The sequence below is a fragment of the Taeniopygia guttata genome, chromosome 8 (genome assembly GCF_048771995.1).
Source record: "Taeniopygia guttata chromosome 8, bTaeGut7.mat, whole genome shotgun sequence".
Lineage (NCBI taxonomy): Eukaryota > Metazoa > Chordata > Aves > Passeriformes > Estrildidae > Taeniopygia > Taeniopygia guttata.
The window spans coordinates 12,015,224-12,032,920 of record NC_133033.1 but is presented as its reverse complement, the minus strand read 5'-3'; the positions used below and the strand labels follow the sequence as shown (position 1 = coordinate 12,032,920).

General features: G+C 40.1%; 1 protein-coding gene across 1 annotated transcript in view; it reads left to right on the top strand.

The window, feature by feature from the left end:
• Nucleotides 1–2,113, top strand: part of LOC100227069 (vitellogenin-1) — a 45,269-nt gene extending 43,156 nt beyond the window's left edge. Inside the window, exon 35 of the mRNA XM_072932651.1 lies at nucleotides 455–2,113. Within this exon, the coding sequence (XP_072788752.1) occupies nucleotides 455–573 (119 nt within the window). The 3' untranslated portion in view covers nucleotides 574–2,113. The remainder of the gene's footprint in view (nucleotides 1–454) is intronic.
• Nucleotides 2,114–17,697: the final 15,584 nt, after the last annotated feature.

Below are 17,697 nucleotides of genomic sequence, written 5' to 3'. Positions count from 1 at the left end.
CTGACAATTCTCTGCCAGATTTCACAATATATGGGAAACTTTAATTAGAAGTTTATGAACCTCTGAAAATTCTCCAAAGGGCTTACCCTTCAGAAATGAACTTCGACAAACAGTCAGCAGAAATACCCAGTGATACGCAGCACTAACAGAAGTGATTGCTGATTGGAGTGGTATGTGGTGGTCTTACACTGACAGGGGCTACCTCCAGCACGTTCACAGCCTCCTTTTGTCTTTGTGCTTCATGAAATGTAATTCATTTTGGGTTTAGGGAACTATTACAGTAATTATATCATGGATGAAAATCCTGTTCCAAGTCAATGAGTCAGATGTCAGTCGTGAGGGCAGGATTTCATTCTTTACTTGATGAGGGAGTTGACAGCCATCAAAACAGTATTTCTTTGAAATGTGTTAATTTGCTTGATGTTAGTTAACAATGGCTTCACTCTTCTGACAGAAACTGCTGTAAGCCTGTTGGAATGGCAGAAAAGCAGCGATAAGAAATCTGCATTTGAGGATGTTGTGGAGTCTGTGGATGCTGACATTGATTGTACCTGCACTGGCAGCTGTAGTTAAGCTAAACGTTTTGGCATCGTGCTATAGACATACTACACAAGTAATTGAATAGCTGGACAGATAAGAAGGGAACATAATAGCTGTAGTAAAATATTAAGAAAGGTGCTTGAAGAAAATAAGTCTTCTGCAAAGTCAAATGCATTATGTACAGTCTGCACTGCTTAATAAATATGTTCATTAAATAAGTATTCATGCGGTCTCTCTTTATTTTTCCCTATCAACAAAACAATCAGGCCAACTATAATATTATACAGAAATTCTGCTCCCTTTTATCTGCGATATAATTACAGCAGTCCGCTCTTAAAATTATGTTCACTAGGTGATGAAAGGAAAACATGATTACAGCTACTGCTAACATTCCATTGTGCAAAGAATTTCATATTTAGCATACTAAAGACACAGTAAGCATTTGTTTTCTTTTATGTTTTCTGGTAAAGAGCAATGTCTGTTCCTGGAACCGTTCTGCAAAAAAATATATTTTACTCCCAGCAAGACCATTAGCCTTAGTACATTCTACAAAGGAATGAATTGGACTGCTAGACTCCCACTGTAGCTTTCCAGAGAGCTATAGTGTGTGACACAGTCCCCATTTTCATTTAAATTTCAATGGATGTGCTGTTGCTTCATGAACTAACTAAAAGTGTGAATAGGAACTTTTTTTTGCTTTACCATCTCCTATTGTATATTTATGAAAATGATGGCTTCAAAAACTTCAGGGAACAATAATACATCAAGTAGCATTCCAAATACTCCAAAAAGCAATATGTAGAAAGATATGGAAGATCAATAGCATCATAAAGCTAAAATAAAATACAAGCAGGACAGTCAGACTGTGTTTAACCAGTGAAGAGTCAATCTGCTAGCTTTCACTGTGCAGAAAGGTAATTCTCTCCCACCCCAGGGGACCAGGAATAGGAGGCACCTTCAAAGCCCCAAGCAATGGCACAATATCTCCTCACTCTGTGTCACAAATCAGCCGTGCACTGAACCATGGTATGTTTTCCATAGCAGTCAGTAGCAGCCAGCCACTCTTCCAAGAGGAGCCTTAGCGTGGGCAAGGTACAGCTGAACCCAAGCTCTGGCAGGAAACTGTCATTAAAGAAAATACTTTTCTTTCCAACTAAAAACTGATCTATCAGAAGGATGATTGAAGACTAAATAGTTGAACAATTACAGCATAACACTTCACAGTGCTTTTCTTTCAAGAGCAGTATAAGGAGCTACTCCTTTTACTCTCTCTCGAGTTGCAGCTTGCCACCAGCTTTCAGAAAAGGCCCAGTTTCTCTCCATGCACAGCCATAACATCATTACTTCCAGAAGTAAGCCACTACAAGTTTGTTCAAACCAAATGCCTGATGCATATTCTGGGGCAAGGGTATTTGCCTCTTCCTCAAGCCCCTCTCCTGGGGATAACCTACAAAGGTAAAAGGAAGTTACCTCCATCTTTCTCCTCTCCCAGCCTTAATTTCATCTGTATATTGTATTTGAGAATATATGCTAACAGTCAGTGCTCTATTCAACAGATTTTTTTAATGCATGTATCTTCATACTAAGACCGGTAACATGAATTCTTGTTCTGTATTTTCATTTGTAATAAAGCATTCACAAATTGTACAAAAGCTGTATTTTACTAACTCATCGGAAGTGCTAGATTGCAAAACAGCCTCAAACAAGAGGGGAGATGAAGAATATTGCATTCCACTTTCCCTTAAAAATCCCACTAGTCTTACACCTAGAGAGTTCTTTTCTTGCTGGTATTGTTTTCACTGTGGCTTATGGGAGATTTGACATTGACTTTCATAGGCTCAGACTGTCATCTTTAATCCAGCACCTCTCTCTTTAATCTGCTTGTTTACAAAAGAGAAACTTTTGCCAGTCAACCACTTCAGATAAGACAAAGGTAGTAGGGAGAGAAGAAAAATGAAGTTTCATGCTCAACTACTAAAACAGGGATTTAATAACAGCAAAGAGCCATTAGTAAGAGAAAAAAATCTGCCCTCCAGGGAAGGGAATTCACTCAGCATCACCCCACCAGTACTGCAGCCTGGGCTGGGGTGCAGGCTTCACCCGGGGGAAGCAGTGGCTGCTAAAGCACAGGCACAGACCTTTCTCTGGTCTCACAGGGCATGGGTGGGACACAGCTCTCATTCCCACTTCGAAAGGGCAGCTTTCCTTTCTGTCCAACTCCTGTTGGTTACTGCCCTCTTGCTGAGACAGCTGAATGCCTTTGACTGCCTGAAAGGCTTCACTGCAGCTCTAAAATCACAGTGCAATGAATGTTAGGAAAGCCTGAGGTTGGTAGTGAGCACAGCAAAGCAAAAGACTTAGAACCAGCTCATTTTGCCAAAGGAATTAAGAACATTAGCAGTACAAGTGTGAAAAAGCCCTTCTGGAATTTCTAATGCACCACACAGACATTTCCAACCCATCTGGGAGAATATCTGCAGTCCAGATTTAAACCTCATTTGGAAATCATGCCTGTCCTATCTTATAAAGCAAGCCAAAGCTATGTACCCAACTGAGTATTAAAATGTGTACTACACAGGCTGAGCTTTTATGCATTCCACTTTTCATTCCTAGTGCTTCTCAGGTATGTATTAGTGAATTCTGGACTTTACTGCAGTAACCAAGTAATATAATTTTGCAATTATGATACTCTAGTATTGTTTTTAAGTGTCAGAAAAAATATGCACACCTAAGCATAAGCCAGGCTTGTGTCCTAATCTTGCCCTTGCGGCTCTGTAATGTGGTTTTGCATGAGGCTGGGGACTTCTGTGTCTCATTTTCTGCATCAGAAGGATATGACTACTTACCTACTTGATGGAGTCAGAAATGCTTATGAATTTATAGTCCCATACGTCTTTTGCAAGTTCTTCAGTGATTCTAGAAATGAAAAGTAAATTTTTCCACTAGATCTCCTAACCACACGAGTATATTTTATTGTTAAGTTGAAGGTTTTCATTTTCCAATTCATTCAACTGTAAAATAACTCTACATTTGGAAAAAATCAAAACAATATATTTAATTTGTTCATGGTCAGCTTTGGTTAAACCTTAGTGGATTATTCCTAAAAGCCTAGAATTGGATGGTGCTATTACAGACAGGCAATAAGGCTGTTGGAGACACAGCCTTTTATATCCTATACAAAGACAACAAACCTTTTGTCCATCAAACCTGGCTCTTTTGGTTCACTAATTTTAAATGACACAGTGACTCTCAGGAAAGCATGATCATTCTGCTGCAGAGAAAGGAGCTGCAGTGTGATAGGAAAAGACAAACTACTCATACCAGACCCTTCCTGGAAATGAAATGCCAGCTCCACAGCGTGAGCATTTAAAAAAAAAAAAGCATCTTCAATTCTAACCCCACTGAAGCCAATGGTTAAACTCAACAGAGCTAGGCTTTTACTCAGCATGTTTGAATGAGTTATTAAATGAACTTTAGTTGTCCCTAAAAATAAATGTACTGTGTAGATCTAAGTGCAGCTGATGAATAAGAAACCTCAGGAATCTAGCAAATATAGTAGTTAGGGCTAAACCAGAGACAGCTCAGAAGGTTGCAGGAGTAGCTATTAGTGGCCATCTGAGTTTTATATCCAATCTCAAGGTCTCTCATGCCATCTACTGGCACTTTTTTTATTTTGTTACAACTGTCTAAATGTTTTACCTTTAGGTTTTTTTATAGGTCTGATATATTCTAGGTAGTTTTCCATAAATTCTATTTAAACTTTGGGGTGGGGTGGTTTTCCCTCTTATCTCCAACTTGATTACTATGTGATTTTTTTTCCTGCAAGTACATTACATTTTAGGACTATTTTGAATAACATTTCACATTGTCCCCAGAGGAAAAAGACATTTCATAAGAAATTTTCATTTCTGGTATTGCTGGATAGGCAATAATTATACTGAAAGCAGTACTGGAAGAACAGTTTACTAAGAAAATCCAAAGCTGTTTAAAAATAGTACTTACAGTTCATCCTGAATCAGTGTGAGAAGGTTGTTATTTTGGTACCTGAAAATGCTTAATGTACAGAAAAAATCTAGTTATCCCTCTTTATTCACTTGCAGCTCACTTAGCTGTAATTCACAGACAACACTTCTATGTCCTGATATTAAGCTGCCTTTCAGATGGGGTTTGATAAGCAGGAATTATGTATATTGACAGATGTGACCACAGTGCTTTTGCTTCATTATCTGTAGCCTGTCTCCTCCTGCAGCCCCAGTTTCCCCTCCCTATTTATGCAACCACTGGTCTGGTCAGGACACACACAGGCACCTTGGATCTTTACAAACTTGCTCCCTCTCCTCTCTGGACTTTCCTTCTGCAGTGGTCACAAACAGGCTGAGTCAGGGGCATATGTGACACCACAGTTGTTGCAAAGGTGATGTTTTTTGGCAAGGTTGGAGTTCAAGCCCCAGAACGTCCAAGTTTGAACATCCAAAACCTCTGTGGATTATTTTGGATGACTGCAATTGCCATCTGCATACTTAAGTCAAAATGAAGTCAAAATTTTTACAGTAGCAGCTAACCCAAGTATACTTGGGTCCTCTTACTGAAAAGCCACATTTGATGCATTTGATCTTTAGGCAAATTGAGAGTGATTTAGAGAAAAATACTAATTGGAGACTTGCACCATCAAACCTCAAGTCCTGCATAAATTCTGCAAGGGTCACTATAACAAGTATAATGCTAAAATAGGGCGCTGAAATAATAATCCTCAGCCTTTTGCCACATCTCTGTTTTGTTTCACTTGGAAAAATGATCACAGCTTCCTTTCATACTGAAGCTTCAGGGCATTTACATGACTCAAAATTTTCTTGGGAATGAAATTAATTTCAAAACAAAGTAAAGGGTAATAAACACATTAAATGTTGTGATTAGCTCCCCCAAATTTATCTCCATTTTTCTTTCATTGTTTCCTTCATGTATCTTCTTAACCTTCACAACAAAAAGTAACTCAATATTCCTTATAAACCTTATAGGAAAAAATATTTAAATGCCTAGTGTAACTGTGGTCATATCTGTCTCTTATGTGGTCGAGAATTTACTCTAATTAGAGCTGCTTTGATGCTTTGGTTTTTGTCAGCTGATAAAAAATATAATTACAGCCAAAAAAAAAAAAACAGAATCAAGAATTTGGGCTGAATAAGCTAACATGCTAGAATTCTACTTAGATTTCTGCTTCTGTGGTCAAAACAAAACTAGTACTATTCAAGATCTATTCATGATTTTGGGGATGATATACAGATTAGATTCACTATGGACATAAGAGATTAACACAGGCTCAGGCTGGGCTAGAACTGGCAGACAAGTGCTGGTCTCACTGTGGCATTAACCTGCCTACATTACTGCAGACTCAATGCAGAGACACATCAGTATCTCTGAATGTTTCACCTTTGAGAAATAACACCACTTCCTTTTGATCTCCACCATGAGGCATGGTGCCTCTGGCATTCCCACTGTGTATTACAAGGCCTGACTTTCCCGTGTCTGGAGCAGAGCACAGCGCTCATCCCAGAGCAATGTACTCACCTCCCTCGTGAAGGAGAGTAAAGCACTTCAGGTGGGATCTAAGGCATCTTTCCCTCCAGCCCGACACCTACCAAGACTTCAGTAGGAAATGCTGAAGATGTCATCATACACAGCCCATTTCACAGGGCCCTGGGCTCCCTGGGAACAGGTTTCCATACCTGAAATCACCCTTGAGGTTTTGCCATATGCATTGCCCATTCTGAAACACAGCTGGGGTGGTCCAGGGAAAGAGGCTCATGTCACTGATGATTGCTCAACCTGTTAAATCAGTGTATGAAAACAGGCATAAGCATAATCACAGGTGGAGTATAGAGGGAAGAGCAAGTTGTGTGACACTTTTCATATCATATGTGTGAGAAGGGGTTGAGCCCTGCAGATTTTCCACCATTTCTGAGCAAAGGCAAGGCTGCTTTTTTAGGATGCTTGTGAAAATTAGGCAGTGAAAGATTTAGCTATTTAAAGGTATAGAAGGGAGTATTAAGGATTTCAGTCTTGAGTATAATAAGCAAGTGCATTGTATCTAAGTTTTTTTCTTTCCTCTGTGAAGCTGGGCATCAGTCTCTACAAGACTACAACTTCACATTGGAAAATCCTAATGCAACCAAACTGAAATACTCCAGAGGAATTAATTGGTGACCTTGCCCGACAGACCAAAATAAATCTGGCAGGCAGGCTGTCCCCTTTGCCAAGTGCTCAGATCCCCAGCTGCAGCCATACGGATCACACTGCTTCCCGGGCCGGGTAAGGTGCCAGCTCCGAGTCCAGCCACAGCCAACTCCCCTGCGCTGCCTCCTGCCTTCAGCTTGGCTCTGCAGGCTCCTAAGCACGCCCAGGGCCAGCTGGTTAGCACCAGGCAGACAGGGAAGCTGGCACTGCCCGCACCTTTTGGCCAGCTGTAGATCGACAAAATGGATTGCTCCACTCATGAGAAATTCCGGGATGCTGATGTCCCCCCTGTGCAGAGCGGGGCGGGTGTGACACCCCCAAACTGCCCTGGGCAGGGGGTTCTGTCTGCAGCACCTGCAGGCTGCTCTCTGCCTCACCCCCTGCATTCAGGCAGGGGACAAAGCAGCTTTTCAGGAGTGCTGTGATGAATTTATTTCATTTATATTCCTCAAAGGATCTGAGGAAGCACTAAATTTTTGCACATCATTTGGTATCCCATTTCAGCTTTCTCTTAATGAGTAGGCACAGACTGGCTTAATTAAAGGTCATGGTTTAGGTTATAGGCACAGGCAAATATCTGTCTTCTACTAAATTTTCAGCTTTGCATTAACAAACATCAGAAAACCCTGTTCTGGCTAAGCAGAATCATAGCAGTGTATAGTATGGTTCTATATCATGTCAATATAAATATAAAAATAATTAAGAAGGATTTCTCATTTCTTATGCAGCTTCTACTATCAATTATAGGGGTAACTCCTTTATAGTACAAACATCTGAATGTCACTTTCACTCATCTGCTTTATGTTTTCAGCATGGTACAAAAAAGTAGTTGAAATGTGTAAGTTTTTGCTCTTCCTGAGCTTGTTTCTCCTTAAAAGTCTCACTTTAAAGGAGGTTTTTTAATTATTTATATATGCATCTGATTTTTCCTGAAATCAGTGATCAGGACTCTATGCCTGAATGGCTCCATAACAGCAATAGAAATATTTCCTGTAATTGTGTCCATCCCTTCACAATTGTTCTAGTCATCAAGTCCCCTTTTAACTGCAGCTCCATATGGAGCAGAAGAGACAAGCAGTGCCACAACAGCTTACATTTGCATAACCTCTGGGCTGGAGACAGTGTGAGATTTTCACAACTGCTAGTTGGAAATGTATTTGTTTAGCCAAGCTGCCAAAACTCATATTTTATCTTGGGAAGTCTCTCATTACATTTCCACTGTTCTACAAGCACTTCATCCTAAGGCAATCAAGACATAATAAATAGTGCTTTTTAAAACCCAGTGGCCCTGAGTCATAGGTTTTAGGAATACAGATGGAGTGGGATCACCCAGAGTCAGCCCCTCAGGAAAATACCTGGTAATTTCCTCATTACATCATCCTTAAATGTCAACCATTTCCTCTGTAGTTGCACTAACACTGAAAACATGAGCCTTGCTGTTTTCCTCCACATCAATATGCACTTAAGGAAGAAAGAAAAAAGTTTCTTCTGCTGCAAAAATGTTGCTAGATCTTTTAAAACAGTATATGAGAAATAAAATGTGTGGCAGAACCTGCCTTACTATTGTAATGTCTCAAGACTGAAAACTGCAATAATTTTTTCTGAATGACAAACCAAGCACTTTTCTTGCTTGGTGATCACACAGCAATTTCACAGCTACTGGGTTTCATTACCCTCTTCCCTCCCCAGAAGACTTCCTTCCTATGAAAAGACCTTTCCTACTTTAAGTTCTCCTCTTCGCCTGAATTCTGCATTATGCTATTTGTAGGGTTTACTTTTCCCTTGTTAGTCAGCAAGTAGGGCTGTCAGGAAAGCACTACATAACCAAATGTGTCTCAACAAGCTGAACAGATTCCTACAGCAAACCCTCAGGAAACCAAACTGCAGCCCCCTCTGCTCCTACCAGCTGCTGCTGCATTTGCCTTCCAGATAAGAGACTTGGTGATCCCCTTTATGGTTTTACCCTTGAGGGAATGGAGCAGCAGGAAATAGGTTTACTCACTCTTCACCCTGACCTCTAGGTGAGAGGAAGCCTTCCCTGTACAGTTATCTGCTCACAGTAGAGGCTGATAAATGGAGCCACAAAACAAGAGGAGTTAAATAAATTCCCTTAGCTTCTCTGCTCCTCTTGGCCACTTCCAGGGGTCCATTAGCTGCAAACTCGCTGCCACTAGAGGGCAAACATGACCAAGCCAATTAACAAAAGAAACCCTGCATATTAATATATAATTAGTTTTCATTATGGTTGATTTTGTGAGAAAAAGCCTCTTTGCCTACTTGTAATTTCAGAAAGGATACTGTGATGGTATTCTACCAGAGATACAGATGTCAGACACACTAAAAATACTCATGGCTGGAACTCTCCCAAAACACATGGACACTATTGCACATGTCCCTAAAAAATTTTATAATGCAAGCAAGCAAACCACTCTCCTCAGATATTCAAGTAAAAATATGGTATATGCATTGCTGTTCTTCAAACCAACACAAATGAAAGCAAACTAGATATTTTACACCCTATAGAAAATAATTATTTTTTTAAAAATCTATTTGCAGTAACCAGTCAAAAGGAAAACCTCTCCAGGAAACTGTAGAGATCCCACTCTAGGTGTTTCCTCTTAATGCAGGAGGTGAAATCCAGACTGACTTCCTCTACAAGACTCTTGTCTTTCTTTCATCTCATTCTGAATGAGCTGCATAGGCAGCTCAAGTCTTGTTCAATAACTCTTCACAATGGCTTCAGGGTCTGTATGTGGAGTTAGTCATTATCACATAATATGAGTGTTTAGGTATTCAACTATTCAAGATACAGAAGGTAGTTCCCAGTGCAGCAAAGTGAAAGGAGAAAGTAAAGAAAACTGTGTAGGGAATCATTCAAGATATAATTTAAACTGTGAAAAGGAAACAGTATACAGCTGATAATTTATTAAAAGATTTGTGCAGGTGATTTTTCAAATGGAAAGAAATTATAGGTTTAGAAAGATCCTGCAGAATTGGTATCAAAGTTCAGAAGATCCCTTTAATGTAAGCAAGGCAATATTTTTTGTTAACAGGAGGTCTCTAACTGTAATGAAATGCAGTCTCTGGAGTTGCATTTGCCTGTGGTATCAGTAAGTGACCTCACAACATCAGGATTTTACAAAGATTAGCCCAGAAAGCACATAAAATGTCAAAAGCTACAGGAAATTTTCAGTACTTTCCTCCTTTAGCTTTTCAGAAGGAAAGTTGTCAAAGTAGCTGTCTGCTAAACATATCATCTGACTTACTATAGAAAGAAGGATGTCAACACTGCATGTCAAATCCAACACTGAGATATATTTTTTTAATGGGCAGGATCTGACTTAGACAGATCCCAAATCTCTCTGCAATTACCTGCATCTGTAGGAAAGGCACAAAAAGATTTCTCTTAAAGAGCTCTCAAACTATCTTCTAGCCTTGCTTTTTGTGACAAAAGAAAATTAAAAATCTTAGGAAAATATTTTCAAAGGCATTTTTGAGGAGTCTGTAAGTGTTAGCTGCTCCTGTGCCTTCACACCAGCAATGTGGGCACATGGGTGCAGTTTGGCCGATGACATTTGCTTTTAACCAACCCTTTCCTGGGGGTCTGGTGACCCTTCCCACATGAGCTCCAGCCCTCTGACAGCAGCCAGACACCAAAACACCCAGTGGCTTTAAGGAAACAGCTCACAGGTGGTCTAATGTCCCCAGAACTATTCATCCACTACTGCAGCCTATTGCCTTTGGAGAAAGTGTTTGGGACAACACAGTGAGAATTCAAATTACACTCTCTCTGCACCATCCCTTAGCCAGACACCCTCCAAACACAAGGAGAGAGAGAACAGAAATGCAAGAACATTAAAAAAAAAAAAAAAAGCTGGCTACTTTCAAGATGTTTCAGCTTGATGATCTTAACCTATTAAGTGTGTCAGTGGTCCCCATGGCCACCAAGGACATGCCATGGCAGTGGGAACAGACACTGCTTCCTGAAGCCAATGTTAACTCAAGTGTAAGAAACTAATTAATTCATCCTGCCAACATGGGCTATCATCTGCTCCCTGCTAGGCTTTCTTCCTGTTCAAAGCATACTTCAAAAACAAGCAGTAATGTGACCTGAAGTCTAAATTTTGCTACAAGAGCTTCAGTTTCTGGGAGCCCTTCCCACAGGTTAAGGGAAGTCACGTCAGTCAGGTGTGAGAGTCAAACATGTTTCATAGCTGGTTTCTCAGCTATCCTGCTGTAGATGGTCACTTCAGAGCTATATCCAGCCACTACATCTAATTAATAATCACCCAGTTATTAGCCCAAGAGCAGGTCTACAGATGTAAACCACAATAATGCCACTTTAGGATTCTGACCTGTGATCCTTTGCATCCTTCTTATTGTGTGTCATTTTTACACCCATACAAGGTATGTACAGAGCCCTAAAGTCTCTTTTTACAAAAACTTCATGAATGTCCATAGAAGGGGGAAAAAAAAGGAGACACAAGCCCTTAAGGTTAGAGCAAAATTTTTGCCTTTGTAACTAAACCTTATTCCCTCCTGGATTAGATTCACCAAGCATACAAAGATGTGCTTTTGTGGCCCGGGAAAGAAAATCTCTGGAGAGGTTTTGCAAGTGCCCCCATAGAATCTTAAGTGGAACGTGAGGAGCTGCTCACATTTAAGCCAGCAGTGTGCAGGTGTTAGGGAATGAGACAGCGCATCATCCAACAGCCAGCACGCCTCACTCCCTGTCTCCTTCTTTCCCTAATTATGCATGAGAATTTAAAAGAAAATAAAATAGAGGGAGTTTTGTAGAAGGTGATTGCCCAACATATCAACAAGATTTTTTTCCTTCTAGGGAATTCCTCAGCTGGGTGGGTAAACTCCTGCTGTTCTGGATTGGGTTGGATACAGCAAGTCATGTTAGCCCTTACTTTTCCAAAGTTTGTCTTTTTCTCTGCTAACAGAAGACTATTTACTCTTTGAGGAATATGAATATCATTTCAACATATCATAACTTTTTAGAGGGTGAAAAATTATCACACAAATTATGTATTCAGGGTATGGTGATCCTTCATGGGAAAAAAGTACGACAGAAATGGAGTACAACTGTGTTCTCCTCAGCTGATGTGCTTGAGTACAAGGCCTGAGCACCTTCCTCAAAAGAAGGAAATGTTTTCCTCATTTTAGAGGAAAGTCTGCTCTGGTACCAAACAAATGGGCAACCTTCTAGGAACTGCTCCCCAGGAAGTCTCTCTGCAATTGCTTCTGGTTGAAGCTCACACAAGAATTCAGTTTTTCACAAAGGCATTAGGTAGAAAAGCTTTAATTATTAAAAGAGTGTGAATTAAGCAGATAGTAGTGCTACACCTACAGAGCCTTAGTGAGAAGGCACTCTGTAAACAGAATTATTATTTCATCAACACAGTAGAGTCCTCACTTAATGGCTCACTAACTGGAACAGAGATGAGATTCGATGTGAAGAAATCAATGACTCAAAGCAAGAGATTCAGCAAATATGAAACACCTAGTGCTTAGCTCTTAGGATTGCATATTGTCTCCTGTGAAGTGACTCGTATCATGCAGGGAGAAAATAACACTCCTGCTGCTGCATCCAACTGTATCCATAGGAGATAAGACTGAACTGGTGCTTGCCAGCACTAGAGTCCCATACTTTAAGGGGGTGTTATTTGCTTTTTGGTGTTCTCCTTCTGTGCTCTATCTGCTAAATTAGTAAGCATTGCTACTTCATATTTTCAAAATTATCTTACTGCTTTCTTTCTTCTTGTTGTAATTCATGACTTCAAAGTCAGTATTTCTTAGTAATGGTTGCCTTATTTTGGTGTCCACCAGATGTATACATCAATCAGAATGACTCTGCTGTACTGCCGAGCAGAAGCACCAAAGGGCATCCTGCAAAATTAAATGGGAAGAATAATGAAGTCCTTCACAATTCTTCTCTGTTCTAACCATTATAACAACTCGAGAGAGCAGGGAAGATATTTTCAACATGTGGCTATAGGTGCATGACTCTTCCTCAGACAGCTGGTTAGAGGGTAAATGGCAAAGCAATAAGTATCTGTCTCTTCTCCCCGGGAGTGAGCATGATTCATGGGTGAAGAATACTTTATTTTCCTACTCACCAGCACACTGAGCCTTTTCTGTGAAATTCCTTCTTAAGTTTTCCCCTTCTCTTCAGTGCTAATTTAGGGATATAAAACTCACCATGCTGGCTCACTTTTCACTGATGTGATTTCAGCTTCACTTCCAGATTCTCGGGGAAAATCTCAGCTTTACATTCATCAGCTCCTAATGAAAAACACCAAATCTGACTCTGCAAAGAAAGGTTCCTGGTGTAGTGAGGATTGTCTGTGCAAAGAGGGAGAGATAAGTTAAATTGCAGAAGAAGTCCTTCATTAATAGTACCAAAGGACTGCACAAAACCCAACTAATTCTCTGAACGAAAGAAGGATTAATATTCCATTTTATAGGAAGGTAAGTGAGATAACAAAGCAAACACTCAGGAAAATTAACAGACAGGATCACTGTGGCTTCAATTCCACATCCATTCCCATGGGCGGAGAGCTAAATTTGGGCAGAATCTCTTCTATTGGTATGGCAGTTTCTTTATTTGTTGCAATAGAAGGAACAGCCCAGCAAAATTTCTCACAAGCAATTTTCTTTAGAAAATCCTGCCATTTCTCATTTGGATTTTTTCCTATCAGCATACATCTTTACCAAACAGGACCATTAACAGTTAATGTGCCAGAAAACAAATACAAATTGCACAAAACTGTTAAAATCAGACTGACACCTTTCATGTGTTTTTGAAGATAATGTCTTTCTGACACACCTTCTGGCTGCTTTTTGTAGAGAGGAATAATACAGCACAGAAATGCAGTGCTGGAAAATGGTAGCTTACAGTGCCTTCCTCAAAAAAAGTAATAACCTTTTTCTACACATAATTGCACTAAATTCACCATGAGCATATATAATGGACAGGAATACAAAATGAATCACAGCATTTCTATATGAAACAGCTGTTCCATGAACTGGCCATGAGGATTTTTGACTATGTGACTGCATCTGTAGTTTGGAAACAATTAGCCAGGAGCAATTATTTATCTTGAGTTGTCACACTTGTTTTATCAGCCCTTTAGGGGGTACTCCAGGAGAACTTGGAGAGCTGAAAAAGCAGGACTTTCCTACTCCAGTTGGACCAAGAAATAAAATGCAAATCAATGACAGATTGTTTAAATAAAATTTGTGACATCCAATTTCATCCATCATTTTCTTCCTTTCCTTGTTAAGACAAAAAAAAAAAAATTACATTCTCACTATGACTCAGGGGATCTCAAAATATATTTAGTAGTCACACCAGAATACAGGAATCAGGAGAATGCAAATAAATCCCATCCCTCATTGCCTCATACTTTCCACTCCCCTAATTTGCAGTGGTAAATTTGAAATCTGAATAGTGTCATTTTTCAACAAGCACTGAGCACTCCCAGGTGCCTTTTGCTGCCACTGGGACATGCAGCTGTGACATCCAACACCTATGTAAATCTGGGCCGAGTTATCTGCAGTGAGACAACTAATGCAGCTGAGAAAAAGAGTTGCTTTACCATCTCACAAGGGAATGAAATATCAGCAGTGAGCTGCTGGCTCTGTTAGAGGTAACTCAACAACTTTACAATCATGTAAGCAGCCTTAGGAATAGGCTAAAAGTCTTGGGGAGGTTGGTTTTCAGAGCAGATCAGGAGACAATACAGGGCACTGTCACACATTCAGGAAATCATGTTCAGGTTTTATAAACCACAAATGCAAATAAACCCTGGCAATCCTTATACTATGAACACATAAATAGATTTAGTATGTATGAGCCATGTGTAACTCAGTTGGAGAATTGGTACTGTCTGGGGAAAGATGCCAGAGTAGTAAGAAGTTTCTGAGCACCCAGGACAGACAGATCAGGCTTCCCAATTTCACATGTCTGAGGCAAGAACCAAGTGACAAATGTTGTTGACATTAGACGTCCTCTTCCAGGACATCCTGAGCAGTTAGCCAAGTGCAGCATAGCTGCACAAAAAAAAAAAAAAATTTGCTGTTGCTTGTTATTAAGTTATCTGGCTGCTTAGGTATGGGCCACAGCCTCTGGACAGCTGCTCTGAGCGCTCAGTTTGTAAGCAAGAAGCATCACTTTTTGGGAAACTAACAAGGGTGAGACTTTAATTGCTCAAGTGTGTAGTAAGGGGCTGTTTCCTTTCAAAACTAAATTAAAATTTGGGCTTATACAATTCCTTTTAAATTAACCTCTTTGTCCTATCTATAACCTTTTTTCTCCTTTAAAAAAAAAAAAAAAACAGCTTTTGAGCATGTAAGCTGACTGGGGATCTGTTTGTGCTTTCCTCTTGATACATTCACCAGTCTCCTGTTCTGAATTTTGATTCACTGGGTTCTGTCCCCTCAAACAGTCCAGCACTGCTCCTGCTCTCACTGTGCTGTTGCTCTTTGGCCACAAATCCTTTTACAGGAAAGGGTGCAGCTGCTATAGGTGCACAGGACAGGCAAATCACCTCATCCTGAATGCCAAACACGAATCCTTCCCCTCACAGCTCAGGAGGTAATGAAAACTGAAGACACAAAGGGATTTTGCACTAGATTTCTGAAATATCCAAGCTGAGCTGACAATCTAAGCACTTCTCTGTCAACAAAGGCTGCTTGGGATTTACAAACTAGCTGTCCCTCCTGAAGAGTCTGATTTATTTGGTATGCTTTGAGCAATCTTAGTGTACGCCAAGTTTTTATTCACAGACAGGGCCTTTTGCATAATACCCGAATAGAGTATTTGCTCAGGAAGTGATAGACCTGAATTCCAGGCTTTTCCCTGCTGAGGAGGGCTGAAACTATGTCTTCTACTTCCTGGGGGAAAATGCAGAGCCTGTAAAGAAGGACAAACATGGATTTGAGTAGAAGAGACCTGGGACTCAGTTTCTGCTCCCTAGGATGTTCGAATATCCAATGTCAGATGGCATCTGGATTAAAAAACAAATATAAGCCAGAAATAATCAAGGACAGTGTGACTGGGACCAGGAATACATCACTCTTGGCCAAGCTTCATAATCACTAGGTTAGATGATAATGCCAGTCCTCTTGGCAGACTTTATTTGCAACGTGCTAGTGCAATTGTATTATTTCAGTTCTGCAGCAGCTTGAATGTCTCTGCATTTCCCCTCCATGGCACAGTGCAGATATACATTCTTCTCTTTCACTGAAGTACAAGCTATTGTATTCCCTGGGTCAGAGAAAAGTTATGTGTAATAGTAATATTAATGTAACTACTGCAGCTTCACTGCCCTTATGCATTCGTCCTTGGGACTGCACACATCCTTGGTATCCATGGTACTGCCTGCACCTGGAACAGGAAACCTCTCCATTTAATTTCAAGAATGTTCTATGATTACAGCAGTCATCCATTTAATTGGGGTATCATACCCCCTGTTTCAAGTAATATTTAATTAAATTGTACTAAAAAGAAAGGAAAATTGAGAATCCCCTATCCAGGAATGAATAACCTAATGGATTTTAGAATAAATATCTTTGAGGATTTTAGAGTAAAGATGATTTGAAAAGAATAGTATGTTATAATTCATCTGACCTTGTCTTTTCTAACACATTTTACCCTCTCTTCAACAGGGATGAGATTTTTCAGACAGCTGCATTTCCAGGTCAGCAACAAAAGATCAGGGATTATGCAAGAGGCACTGCTTCTTTCTTCCTCCCTGGGTGGAGCTTGTGGTGTGCAAAACTTTTTGCCTCTCACCCAAAGTGCCTGTCTGGGAAAAAGGACATTTCCCCCGGCCTTCTGAAGCAGCTCTGAGCACACCAGCTTCCAAGAATCCCATCCTTGAGTCCTACTGATTCTCTGGGGTATCAGGACAACCAAGAGTTACATGCCTTGACTGGAAGCACAAAACATCTTGTATGTCCTTAGAGAATTAGCCCCCAGTTTCACCCTGTGCAATATCCCATCTAACTGATGGGAAATCCCATCTAACTGATGGAAAATCTCATCTAACTGATGGAAAATCTCATCTAACTGATGGAAGATCCCATCTAACTGAAGCAGTTCAGGCACTTGGAACTTCTTAGGAATGAGGAAAAACCTAAAATTCAAGTATCAAAGGCAATTAAATGACCTCCTAAGAGAACATGGATCTACTTTAGTAAGTTCCCATGAAAAGCCACTTTCCCAACCACAGTCAAGAGGAGCTGCTGCAAGGACCATCTGCCATGCAATTTGTGTCCATGTCAGACACTTGCCAGGAGATGGAGCAGTGCAATATCAAAAGTGGGTCACCAGGGTTTTTAACATTAACCTGCCTTTGACTCACATTCCACAAGATTTAGGAAGTCTGTCATACCAAATGTGCTGGTTTTAAAATCTGATGTTATGGCTGTGCTATTATTGTGCCGCACGTGTTGCTTGCACAACAAGATTAGAGACTTGTTTCCAAAATGAGGGTCAAATTTATAAACTTGCATACAGTGCAGTGTCTCTAATAGGATATTTTTTCCTTTGCACTCTTTCTTGTTTAATGTAAAAGGAAATTCCATTTCATCTTTAGCAACTTTTCAGCTGGAATATAATTTTGACTAATAAAACATTTATAAACACCATCAGTTTTATTATGTATGACTGCTAACAGTCAGACCTTGATAACAACACTTGATTTGACTGGCAGCAGCAAGGTAACCACGGACAATGTTCTTATTAAGAAAAGATTAAAAAAAGCATTCCAGTGATACAGAAGTACTTATTTTCTCTTGAATGGTGGAAAGTGAAAAAAAAAAATTTACAGATCTATTCCCACATCAGATGCCATGCTATTACTGGTAACATTTATATTGTTACTGTTTTAGCTGCAGTGCTTGGAAACACCA